Here is a 12,633-nt window from a genome sequence, read left to right as displayed (position 1 = left end):
CTGGAAGTGTCCTGGAAGCTGAACTACTGACCTGGCTGCTGGACTACTGACCTGGCTGCTGGACTACTGACCTGGCTGCTGGATACTGACCTGGCTGCTGGACTAGTGTCCTGGAAGCTGAACTACTGACTTGGCTGCTGTACTACTGACCTGGCTGCTGGACTAGTGTCCTGGAAGCTGAATTGCTGAACTGGCTGCTGGTCTAGTGTCCTGGCTGCTGAACTACTGACCTGGCTACTGGACTAGTGTCCTGGTAGCTGGACTACTGACCTGGCGACTGGACTACTGACCTGGCTGCTGGACTAGTGTCCTGGCTGCTGGACTACTGACCTAGCGGCTGGACTACTGACCTGGCTGCAGGACTAGTGTCCTGAAAACTGAACTACTGACCTGGCTGCTAGACTAGTGTCCTGGCTGCTGGACTACTGACCTGGCTGTTGGACTAGTGTCCTGAAAACAGAGCTACTGACCTGGCTGCTGGACTAGTGTCCTGGCTGCTGGATTACTGACCTGGCTGCTGGACTAGTGTCCTGGAATCTGAACTACCGACCTGGCTGCTGGACTAGTGTCCTGGAAGCTGAACTACTGACCTGGCTGTAGGACTGGTGTCCTGGCTGCTGACCTACTGACCTGGCTGCTGGACTAGTGTCTTGGCTGCTGAACTACTTATCTGGCTGCTGGACTAATGTCCTGGCTGCTGAACTACTGACCTGGCTGCTGGACTAGTGTCCGGGCTGCTGGACTACTGACCTGGCGGCTGGACTACTGACCTGCCGTCTGGACTACTGACCTAGCTGCTGGACTACAGACCTGGCTGCTGGACTAGTGTCCTGGAAACTGAACTACCGACCTTGCTGCTGGACTGGTGTCCTGGAAACTGGACTACTGATCTGGCTGCTGGACTGGTGTCCTAGAAGCTGAACTGCTGAACTGGCTTCTGGACTAGTTTCCTGGCTGCTGAACTACTGACCTGACTGCTGGACTAGTATCCTGGCTGCTGGACTACTGACCTGGCGGCTGGACTACTGACCTGGGTGCTGGACTAGTGTCCTGGCTGCTGGACTACTGACCTGGCTGCTGGACTACTGATCTGGCTGCTGGACTAGTGTCTGGAAACTGAACTACTGACCTGGCTGCTGGGCTAGTGTCCTGGAAGCTGAACTACTGACCTGGCTGCTGGACTGGTGTCCAGGAAGCTGAACTGCTGACCTGGCTGCTGGACTAGTGTCCTGGCTGCTGAACTACTGACCTGGCTGCTGGACTAGTGTCCTGGCTGCTGGACTACTGACCTGGCGGCTGGACTACTGACCTGGCTAATGGACTAGTGTCCTGGCTGCTGGACTACTAACCTGGCTGCTGGACTACTGACCTGGATGCTGGACTAGTGTCCAGAAAACTGAACTACTGATTTGGCTGCTGGACTAGTGTCCTGGCTGCTGGACTACTGACCTGGCTCATGGACTAGTGTCCTGAAAACAGAACTACTGACCTGGCTGCTGGAATAGCGTCCTGGCTACTGGATTACTGACCTGGCTACTGGACTAGTGTCCTGGAATCTGACCTACCGACCTGGCTGCTGGACTAGTGTCCTGGAAGCTGAACTACTGACCTGGCTGCTGGACTAGTGTACTGGCTGCTGGACTACTGACCTGGCTGCTGGACTACTGACCTGGCTGCTGGACTACTGACCTGGCTGCTGGACTAGTGTCCTGGAAGCTGAACTACTGACTTGGCTGCTGTACTACCGACCTGGCTTCTGGACTACTGACCTGGCTGCTGGCCTAGTGTCCTGGAAACTGAACTACCAACCTGGCTGCTGGACTAGTGTCCTGGAAACTAAACTGCTGACCTGGCTGCTGGACAGGTGTCCTGGAAGCTGAACTGCTGAACTGGCTGCTGAACTAGTATCCTGGCTGCTGAACTACTGACCTGGCTGCTGGACTAGTGTCCTGGCTGCTGGACAACTGACCTGGCAGCTGGACTAGTGTCCTGGCTGCTGGACTACTGACCGGGCTGCTGTACTAGTGTCCTGGAAACTGAACCACTGACCTGGCTGCTGGACTACTGACCTGGCTGCTGGACTAGTGTCCTGGCTGCTGATCTACCGACCTGGCTGCTGGACTAGTGTCCTGGCTGCTGGACTACAGACCTGGCTGCTGGACTAGTGTCCTGGCTGCTGGACTACTGACCTGGCTGCTGGACTAGTGTCCTGGGAATTTATTCGCTCATCTCCACCAGACAACATTTGCAGAACTGATGTATGGAGCACCCTGAACCTCATTAGTCTTGCTGAGGACAAGCTGCATTTTCACAAATAGTATACATTGCGATTAGTCCTGATGAAGAGGTATGATCACCTCGAAACCCGTTGACAGATAAAGCCACATCTGATCTCCTATTGTATTTTTGATCCTCTTCAGCGCGGGTTTCTTATCCACTTCCATCTCCACGTTTGTATACTGTCTGTTTTGGTGGATCTGCAGCAGCAGTCTTTATCCAAAAGCGAGCAGGGGTTGTGACTTTCAGAACTCCCCCAAGTGAGCAAATCCCATTTTACTCTTTTCTTTGCAATTCAGATAAGACCCTATTGTGCTATTTGTCCTCCTAGGTCTAATATAAGCACGTCTTTAAAGTGATATTAATGTTATCATCATAGAACAGTTCATAACATATGGATTACTGATAATATTATTCTACAACCCCCATTGTGCCGTGCAGCTAGTAACAGCCACAGGTTGGAGACCGCTGTATATGAACAGCCAAGGAACAGGCAAAAAAAGCACCTTTCTCCACAGCCATGCCAGCTACAGTGGGTAATAAGGAAGCGGCATATAAGGGTGGAATCGCTATTTAGATGTTCTTTATATGGCTGAATTCATCAATCTGATCTGATTTAATTTGTTTTCCACAAACTAAAAGATTTAGCATTATCCAATTAAGTCAATCAACATCTATTACCAAGCTGAATACATTACGTTATACACATTTACAGCTAATCAGGTTATGATTGAAGAATCCAGGTCAAAGCCCGGGGTTTAAAGTTACATTTAGCCTAAAAATGAATGTTTAAATTAAACAGGAAATATAGTCACCCTCACTAATTGCTAATGAGCAGCATTTTCTGTGTCATCCTAAAAGAATCAGGATTGTAAAAATTCTCCAGAAAACATAGATCAGTTCCATCTTCAGCTGGTGGCTGACCTAGGCTCTGCTTCCTTAGCCCAAGGGTACGTCTTAGTGATCTTCTGTCCTACTGCAGACAGGTCTGAGGGGGGAGGCTCCTGCTGCAAACAGGTCTGTGGGTGGAGGCTCCTGCTTCTGACAGGTCTGTGGGTGGAGGCTCCTGCTGCTGACAGGTCTTTGGGGGGAGGCTCCTGCTGCAGACAGGTCTGTGGGGGGAGGCTCCTGCTGCAGACAGTTGTCTTATAGCTGCACAAAGGCCAGTGAGGAGGTGGCCAGGGCTGATTTTTTGGGACACATAATGACAATTTCTTATGTATTTCTCAATTTTATTTGTAATATGGGATTTTTTTGTGCATTTTCTGTATTTAGCATTTTATTAACCATCTGTTAGGGGGTTTAGGGATTATTTATAACAGCCTTGCACAACCTCAACGTTAAACAGAGTCAAACTTTAGCACCAACAAAAAACTGTGTGGTCTGTTTATACCTCTATATGCCTCAGACCATGCAGAGATATAACAAGGTTTCTTCCATAGAATACTATAGGAATGTGAGAGAAAAAAATATGGATGTTGTACTATTAGTAACATTGCTGCAAACATTACAGCACTGTGCCATTTGGATGGATCTATGGTATCACACAAAAAGTCTTAAAAAAGCCACAGGGACTCTGCCTGCCCTTGTACATGTTCCGTACACACATCTCCACCATATGCATAAGATCAGATGAACGAATAGGACTAATGTAAGCTCTCACTTAAAGACGACCTGTCACCAGACCAGTGGCATTTTTTTGCTCTCATTGGTGTAATCCAGCACCAGAACCATTAACAATTCAATTTTATTAGGTCTATATTAAAAAAAACTGGAATAAAATGCTTTTGCCTATGAGTAACATGTAAAGTACTGTAAGACCTATTTTGGTTCATTTTATTTCTGTTTTTAATGCTGGCCTAATAAAATTGGATTATTAATGGTTCCAAATTCCACCATTCCTTCTTCCATTCTCTTGTCTCCTTGTGGATACCTATAATATCCTGAATCCATGGACATTTCGTTGCTGTTAATGAGCTGGGTTTTCTTCTTTCATGTTAACATACAAATTCTTTGGTGAATTTGGAAAAATAAAAAGGAATTATTCAAGGGAGCAGCAGGAATAAATTGAGACCAAACCTGTCCATTTTTGACTTGAAGACAACAGCTCTTTAATTGATAAACCTTGAAGGGTATGAACTCCTTTTAGAACAATTTTGTTACTTAACGTACCACTCTAGAACTTTTTTTATTCCATTGGCAGAGTGGTATTAGTAATTTATGTTACCTGTCCCTAGAAAAATACTTACCAGCTGCCATCTTCTTCTGTCCTTGACACCGTTCCAGTCATCTTCTGCAGGTTGTGACCTGTCAGATTGCTCCAGTGTTTGCTGGGCTGACCGGAATTCATTTCTCAATATAAGTGTACAGGAGCCAGAACAAGGCCAGACGAGGCTCTCATAGACTGACATTGAGAACTTGTGACCTTTAGCTATGATCAATCAGAAGCTGTAGTCACAACATGGCGGATCAGGACTGGAGCGGCACTGGGAAGAGCGGAAGATGGCAACTGGTAAGTATTTCACTGGTCGTAGAGAACAAACAGTGATACCACTCTGGCAGTGAAATAAAACAATGGGTGGTGTTTTAAAGGGTTGTTGTCATGATGGCAAGACACTGTTTCAAACTGTAGGCTCTCCAAAGCTGCAAGCAGAGGCAGCTTTGTCTTTACAGCACTGGAGCAGCACAGGGACACAGAAGAGATAAGGACAGCTTTAGAGCAGCGCTTGCAAGCTTTATAGCAAACAATTTGCACTATTAAACTAATTGCCAAGGAGATGGGCTACTTTTGATAGTCTACAACAGTGGCCGGTAACCTAGGCAGCAAGAAGTAAAGCATAGAATTGGAGAGGATTTTTAATAACACATAAATTGCAAAGTTACCTGTTGTTACAATCACTTTGCAATTTTACCCATTTTATGATAATGAGAAAATCTCTTTACAGAAAGTACTTTGGGCTAAAAATCATGTTTTCTATTGGCATTAATTGCAAATTTTGCACTAGTTGACGTTTACAGGCTATATGGTATCCTTGCACATTTCAGACTTAATTGAGAACCTTTTTCACAGCTGATTTATAACCACAAACTTCAATTTTGATGTGGTCGTAAATCAGAACAGAGGTGCTCAGAAAAAAAAAGAGAGTAAAGCTTTTTTTTAACAGAATGAACCCCCTGACAAATCCTTAAATAACTCATTCTGCAACCAACATAATAGAGAGCACAATACAGAGGCTATAGAAGACAAATCGTGCAAAATGTTTTATAAAACTGATTGGAAAAATGATTTTTACTCCAAAATGCATGTAATTAGGTGGGAAAAAATTGCATGGGAGTGTCCATAAAAGCATAATATACAGATACCGTAGAGCGGATTTCTTCACTTAAAGGGAACCTGTCACCTGAATTTGGCGGGACCGGTTTTCAGTCATATGGGCGGGGTTTTTGGGTGTTTGATTCACCCTTTCCTTACCCGCTGGCTGCATGCTGGCTGCAATATTGGATTGAAGTTCATTCTCTGTCCTCCGTAGTACATGCCTGCACAAGGCAATCTTGCCTTGCGCAGGCGTGTACTACGGAGGACAGAGAATGAACTTCAATCCAATATTGCAGCCAGCGGGTAAGGAAAGGGTGAATCAAACACCCAAAAACCCCGCCCATTTGACTGAAAACCGGTCCCGCCAAATTCAGGTGACAGGTTCCCTTTAAAGAAAGTCGCCCCTAAAATGCATTTTAAGTGGGCATGTGTGTGGTGGCGTGAATTCGCCTCCCTGCCTCCTTTCTTCTGTTGCCACCCGCTCCACTTCCGGGTGTATTAGTGGAGCATTTTGGGGGTCTCGGACTCCCTTTACCTACATAGGGGTAGAGATACATTGCCTGCATGCCGTGATTTTGCATTTTGATAAAGCAGTTTATCTTCAGTGCTATAACAACTTGAGAATTTCACTAAATTTTGTCAGCTACATTGGACAAATTCCGCACGATTCATTCATACCATATTCATCTCTTTATCCGATGACTTTGCCCACCAGCAGCCGCTTATAACTTGGCTATACTCACCCCTGAAGAAGGAGTTGCTGTCCAGCCTAGCTCTGCTGTCGCCGTCCGAGTATCCATAAGGGTCTCTGCAATAAAGAAACATTAAGAGTATTATTGGCCGATATGACACACAGGCGGCTCGTCCCATTGAATACGCCGCTACGCTTTATCGATTTAGTTCCACACCATATAACCCACAATGAATACGATTTCCGTGTCATTAAACAATCTACATTTTATTTCACAGTGTGATAAAATTACATTTTTACTGTCAACTTGAAAAAAAAAATGTCTCCATTGTTCCTTGGGCAAATTTGAATTCTTATTCTCCAGGTTCCACTTCATGAACGTCGGCCACATCTGCTGATGGCCAAGCAAGGTAGTCATAACACATAGCGATAAATAAGGAGCGACTTTCACTTCTAGCCGACGCTTAACGACGGTGTCAGGAAGGATAATGTGTCACGCAGTGCTCTCAGTTTTCCTGTGCACACACAATTACGCCTTCTTATGACTCATGTATATGTGTCACCCAAAATGTCAGCCCGAGAAGTGGAACAAAGAGTTCAGCAATTTACAACATAGTGTTGCCTCCTAATTGCCAATCTGTAAACCATCGGACCTGCCCCGAGACTGTAATACATACAGCAGTGGGGTGTACAGGGCATACTGATTTATAGAGTTGGACCATGAACATTTAGCATCAATCCACAGCTGGTAAATATGATAGCTAGGGGGTCCGACTACTGGGAACTATCATGTCCCATGTCAAGCATTTGAATTGAGTGGTGTTCTATGGCACTGACATAGAGGAGCGCTGTACTGTCCCATATATTCAATAAATATAAAGGCAGCACGAACGCAGCATTTAAATAGAGATGCACAACTACAATTCTTTAGATCAATGGGTACAACCCCCCATGATTATTTATGTGGATTTAATGTGGTGATACAGAATTAGAATTGTGACTACATTCTTATAAAAAACAGCGCCACACCTGTCCAGTGTCTGGTATGGCAGATCAGCTTCTCTGGCATGAATGAGGTTGAGATGCAATACCTCACATAACCTATGGACAGGTGTGGCGCTGTTTTAGAAGAAAGTAGCAAATTCTCTTGTAACCTTTGTAGCAGAGCCAGGTATGCTAAGGTTAAATCCTAGCTCTTCAGGCTCTGTTTTTTTGCACCTGGCTGGCTCTGCATATAACCAAGCTAAGTGTTCACCTTAGTCAGACAGCGGTGGGAAGATGACCAGACTGGATTTGTGTTGGAGCTGGAGAGAGATCAGCCAGAATCTCTCTCTGAGAAGAGACTGCACAGGCCATGTGCACAAAACCACATGGATGCTATGGATGATAGCACTTTTGTTTGACAGCCGTGTATGAGTAGCCAGGGTCTATTTTGTTTTGTTACCGGCTGGACAAGGCTAGGGATTTTGTGCTTATGGGTTTGTTTTTTGGTGCTGTACAACTTGTGAAAATATATGTCACATTGTTTTGACAAAAGAATCTAGTACCTGTGTGAATGCTACCTAATGCCTACCTGACAGTATATATCTATACACCTTGGATAACTCTAATTTCTAAAACATCTTCTTTCATAAGTCTCCTGGATGTGGAGTTCCCAGTATTCCCTGCTAGATTAGGGTCTCCAGAGCTTAATACTCCCTAGATGGATGTCAGCTGAATGCTGATTACACTGATCGTTTAGCTGGCAGCCATCTTGGCTCATCCTCCCATACACATGAGTGCTTCTGTGTTCTCTAAGCAAAAGCAGCTGCCAGTCATCTATGGCAGTATGCTTAGAGGACAAAAGGATCAGAAATCGAACATGCCAAATCCTTATCTTCCCTGTCATCATGTGTTAGGAAGCCTCAAATATATTAGATCTGATATTGGTGGGTTCAGCCAATGTTAGTCTAATGTGTATGGGGGTCTTTAGTCTTTTTACCAGACACTCTCAAAGAGTGTACCGTACCCTGGAGCATTGAATCAAAAGTTCTAAGGGGCATTGTCAAAAGCTGCTTCCAGGACAAAGCAATGGAGATCTTCGTGTGACCACAAATTATAGTGATTTAATAGTAAAATCATTTTTCTATGTCTTCTTTCTTTCTGGTTACTACACAAGCTTCTGCATAGTAACACATCACTCTCACACAGCCATTCATTGGCATGGCAGTGCGTCTGTGATTTATTATCTCCATTAATTGTGAAGTTCATTAATGGTTTATGACTACCAGAACCTGTCTACCAAAAGAGTCTTGTAAATCTAGACATTACATTAATTGAAGACTTCACAATGACCTGGCAACAAAGAAATTAACTGATTAAACGAATGAAAGATTGAAAGCGAAAATGTTTTAAAGAAACTGATGGCGAAAAAACAAACATAGAATGCCAAGTCTTAAGGAAGGGCAGGGTCAGCTGTAAATGCGCTCCATAATGTTTTATTATTCAATCACAGATGCCAGGCAGGCTTAGTTACAGGGGGTCACCGGAGTGCACCGGCGGAGTCACCATGGATGCTCTCCTAATGTAAGGAACAGGCTGAGTTATGGATTTCGATTATGGATGTTGAGATCAGAGAATTATGGTTCATTGACTCCTATTTCATTACCACTCTGCACATCACTACTCCACTCTTCCTCCATCACTGCAGATGTGCCAGAATGCTCCAATATAGACCTTAAAAGATACAAGTTCAATAAATCTGTGCCCTCCCATCTATTAATACAAAAGCATATTATTTTCTGAATTTGCTCTCTTTATACTCTATTTTATATTAGCCTAGAATATTATTGCTTTTGTTATATTTTAATTATTAATTGTTATATACTGTACATTACATATGGCTTATGCTTTTTTTCTTTTAACCTCTGAATTTTATTCTTATAGGTTTGTTCCAGTTGGAAGAAGTTATCACCTATCCACGCACTTTTATTCCGATTAGAATAGAGTGGCAGTGTGCTAGCTCGACCACTGCTGCATTAATTCTCTATGGGACTGTTAGAGAAAGCCAAGTATAGCGCCGGCAAATAGGTGATGAAGTAACACCTCTTCCAACCAGAACACCTCTTTAAAGGCGTGGACCAGGCTTGGGGTTTAAGTCAATCTATGGGACTGTAGACTTATGAATCCTCACAATGAGCACAGTGTGCGCTGTCAGGATTCTATGGAACCCCATGTCCGGCATCACTCAAGCTTGGACATCCCCTTCTGTCACTAGGTCAATAGTGGCCATTTTTTTGCTTTTGTTTTATTCCTGCTGCTCCCCTAAGTATTATTATTTTTTAATCCACCATACAGAATTCTCAGGAGAGTAGCGGAAATGAGAGCAAAAAGTTCCCCCTTTTTGAGTTGGTGTAGTTTTCTCCTGACTTCGTTTTGCAAGCTACAGTAGTTCTTTTGAGGCGGATTGTCTTGCCATTTGGACTCCCACCCTCAAGCTCCACTTGGACTGTTTCCAAAGAACTCTTGTGAACCTCTATTCAAGTGTTGGAAATATATGAATAAAAAGAGTAAATTAAAATATACACATTAGTTAACCAAACCAACGTTTAATATATATTATTTTTTTGGTCCACGTTCGTTTGGCCTTAGGTGGGAAATAGGTTGGGTTTGTTGAATTGCTTACCCTTTATTTTTAAAGAAGATAAGCCAGTGCCAGAGGAGAATGTCAGTGGTACTCATCACTCAACATTTAGAACATATCATTAGAATGGAGAACGTATGTGTTTCGGGTCGGCTGGAATATCTTTTGGTCATACAAGTGTTTGGCCAACAGGTTTTGGAAATACATAGCCATCTCAGGAACAGCTGACGAGATTTGTACTCATACTAAGTGCTGAGACCCTTTCACAAAGGTTCAAAGGTGAGGGACCAAGCTCTGATCACCACAGATGTCATTTTCTAGTAAGTCAGAAAATAATAAACCTGGAGAACTCACTGTATTATTAAGGAGAAAATTATTTTTCTGTTGAAAACTCTTAGATCTCTGATAAAACGTTCAACTAAGATATGTCAGGGAACAAAACTTTGACATTCACAGCGGGATTTTAATTCCCTCGTTTATCTAAATGTTCAATTTTTACTTACAGAACGTTCTTGTTGCTTTGCCTTCCTTTGTCTCATCCATGATATAAAAGGTTATTAACAGTATTTAAACACAGATTTGTATGATGACTTATTATATGAGCCGTCAAGGCATAATGAAGGTGGGGGTGCACAATAAAGTCCCATTAGCTCCAGAGGAGCTAATAATATATCATATATCATCCTCTTAGTATGGGCACCATAGATCAATGGTTTTTTACATTCCTAAGCCAAGTGCCCCTCTGCACAAAGTACATCAAAATATTCCCATGGCTGGTATAAAATAATGTGCTGCCAAGTAGAAGTGCAGCGTAAGCACAGTGAGCGCTCCCTCCGGGATACACGCGCAACAGGTGGAGAACTCAGACTATAAATTATGACATAATTATAGTGAAAGCTCAATATTTCCATGTCACCCGTTTTAATTTTACTACAATTAAAGGGTTTTTCTCAGTTTCCAGCACTGTGTGTGAACGTGTCTTGATATTGGGCCCAGTCCAATAAATCTATTTAGCAAGTTCCCAATGTTCATGCTTCGCTGAGGAAGGATAGATGTGCCAAATCTGGAAATCCAAAGACAAACTGATACGGTGGGTGACAGCCAACACAAAGGTGCGTAACAACATCTCTAACAAATGTGGCCTAAGCTATGAAAGTGAAGTGTGTTATAGGCTGCCTAAAATTGAGGGCATTCTATTATATATTAAACCTTATGCATACACGATGTGGGGTGTCATAGATTACAATATGGACTTTGGATGCTTCTTCTCATTCTGGACTTTTATAGTATATTCACGGCATACATTGTCTGATAGATGCACACCCTATCCTCTGGGGCCTGCACCTTACTCAAGAATGGGGTCCTCTTTTTCACACCACCGAAAATGGTAAGGGGGTCACGCATGCAGAACTCTATTCACGTCTGTGGGATTTTCAAAAACCTGTCAAGTGAGATGGGATTTATATAGATGATCTATATAGCTTCCCATGGGCAGGTGTCTGAAGTGTCGGACCCCTGTCCTTCTCTGCCCTTATTCACCTTGAGATTGGCTGATACAGTGTGAGGTTTTATTTCTAGAGACAAAATAGGACCGTCCCGATTGGGTACACCTTGTCGCGGTGGGATGACCTTTACACTTTTTTTTTAATCAAAATAGTGTTAACTAGCTACCCTTTGTTATTTACAGGTACTCTTACTATTTACTTATTTGCCTACTATAGGATTGATGCTCATTTTGTTTCTTTTTCTTGGGTTTTGTCTGTGAGTTGGCCACAGTGTGAACACATTGCACGTATGCCAACTTATGCTCCGGCTCATTTCTTCGGTGTTGAGTTGGAAATGTATCGATTTGTTTGTGACTCTGTGCACCTCCACAAACCTCTGTATTGTGCTCCAACGAAGAACATGGTCTGTGTTGCCACACTGGATGGACCATGTATTTGCATCTATAGAATCACAATGTACAGCAAAGGATATAGGGTATTACGGGTTACATGTTTCAGATCAGTACAAGAATTGTATGGGTACCTTAACTTTGAATGTCCTCCAAGTCAAGCTCAAGTGATCGATGTAAGATTATGTGATGGTTGCCATTTATAAGAAGAAGAAGAAAAAAAGATTTAGCCTGGCATCTAATAATACAAAGTATTATCCTTTCCAGTTTTGCCCACCCTCGATAAACTGCCTAAGATTAAAGACCCTTACTACATCATGTGGGTCACTGATCTGTTTTCAGTGGTCTTCTAGTTGGGTGCAGCATTGCTCGAGGCTCCATCTGATAACATGGGACGGTCAGCAATGGGACCAATTAGCTCAACATGCCCTAGTAGAAGACACAAGAAGGGGCTGTCCAGATAAAGTAGCTAATCTTTAAAGTTCCCGTTTAGCCTCCAAACCACGAATGTAATGAGCATGCTATAAAAAATCATTGACTTACAGATTGGAATTAATACAGAGGATAAACTCAGTGACAGGTCCTCATTAAAACCCAGCACAGGAAACGTAATGCACAGAGTAAGCGAGGAGTGGACCTTCTACATCAGCAGGAGACAATTAAAGACAAAGGAGCGCAATGTCCTTAGTTAAAAGCTCATTAACACCAATGTGATCATTAGATGGGTCAATTATATTAATATGACATTTTTATACTCTTGGCCACAGACTGGTGGTACGAACATTATGACCACCTCCGGTATCAGTGCCGGGAGTCTTATATGTGTAGGTGTT

General features: G+C 43.4%; 1 protein-coding gene across 2 annotated transcripts in view; it reads right to left on the bottom strand.

The window, feature by feature from the left end:
• Positions 1-12,633, bottom strand: part of EPHB1 (EPH receptor B1) — a 430,854-nt gene that overhangs the window by 275,345 nt on the left and 142,876 nt on the right. For both annotated transcript variants that reach the window (XR_013221971.1, XM_077291285.1), the window contains exon 2: positions 6,337-6,401. Coding sequence is in view for 1 of the 2 variants with exons in the window: in XM_077291285.1 (XP_077147400.1) it covers positions 6,337-6,401 (65 nt within the window). In the remaining variant the exon portion in view is untranslated. The remainder of the gene's footprint in view (positions 1-6,336; positions 6,402-12,633) is intronic.

Source organism: Ranitomeya variabilis, chromosome 2 (genome assembly GCF_051348905.1).
Source record: "Ranitomeya variabilis isolate aRanVar5 chromosome 2, aRanVar5.hap1, whole genome shotgun sequence".
In the NCBI taxonomy this organism is placed as follows: Eukaryota; Metazoa; Chordata; class Amphibia; order Anura; family Dendrobatidae; genus Ranitomeya; species Ranitomeya variabilis.
Note: the sequence above shows the minus strand (reverse complement) of the source record. Positions and strands in the feature narration are given on the sequence as shown.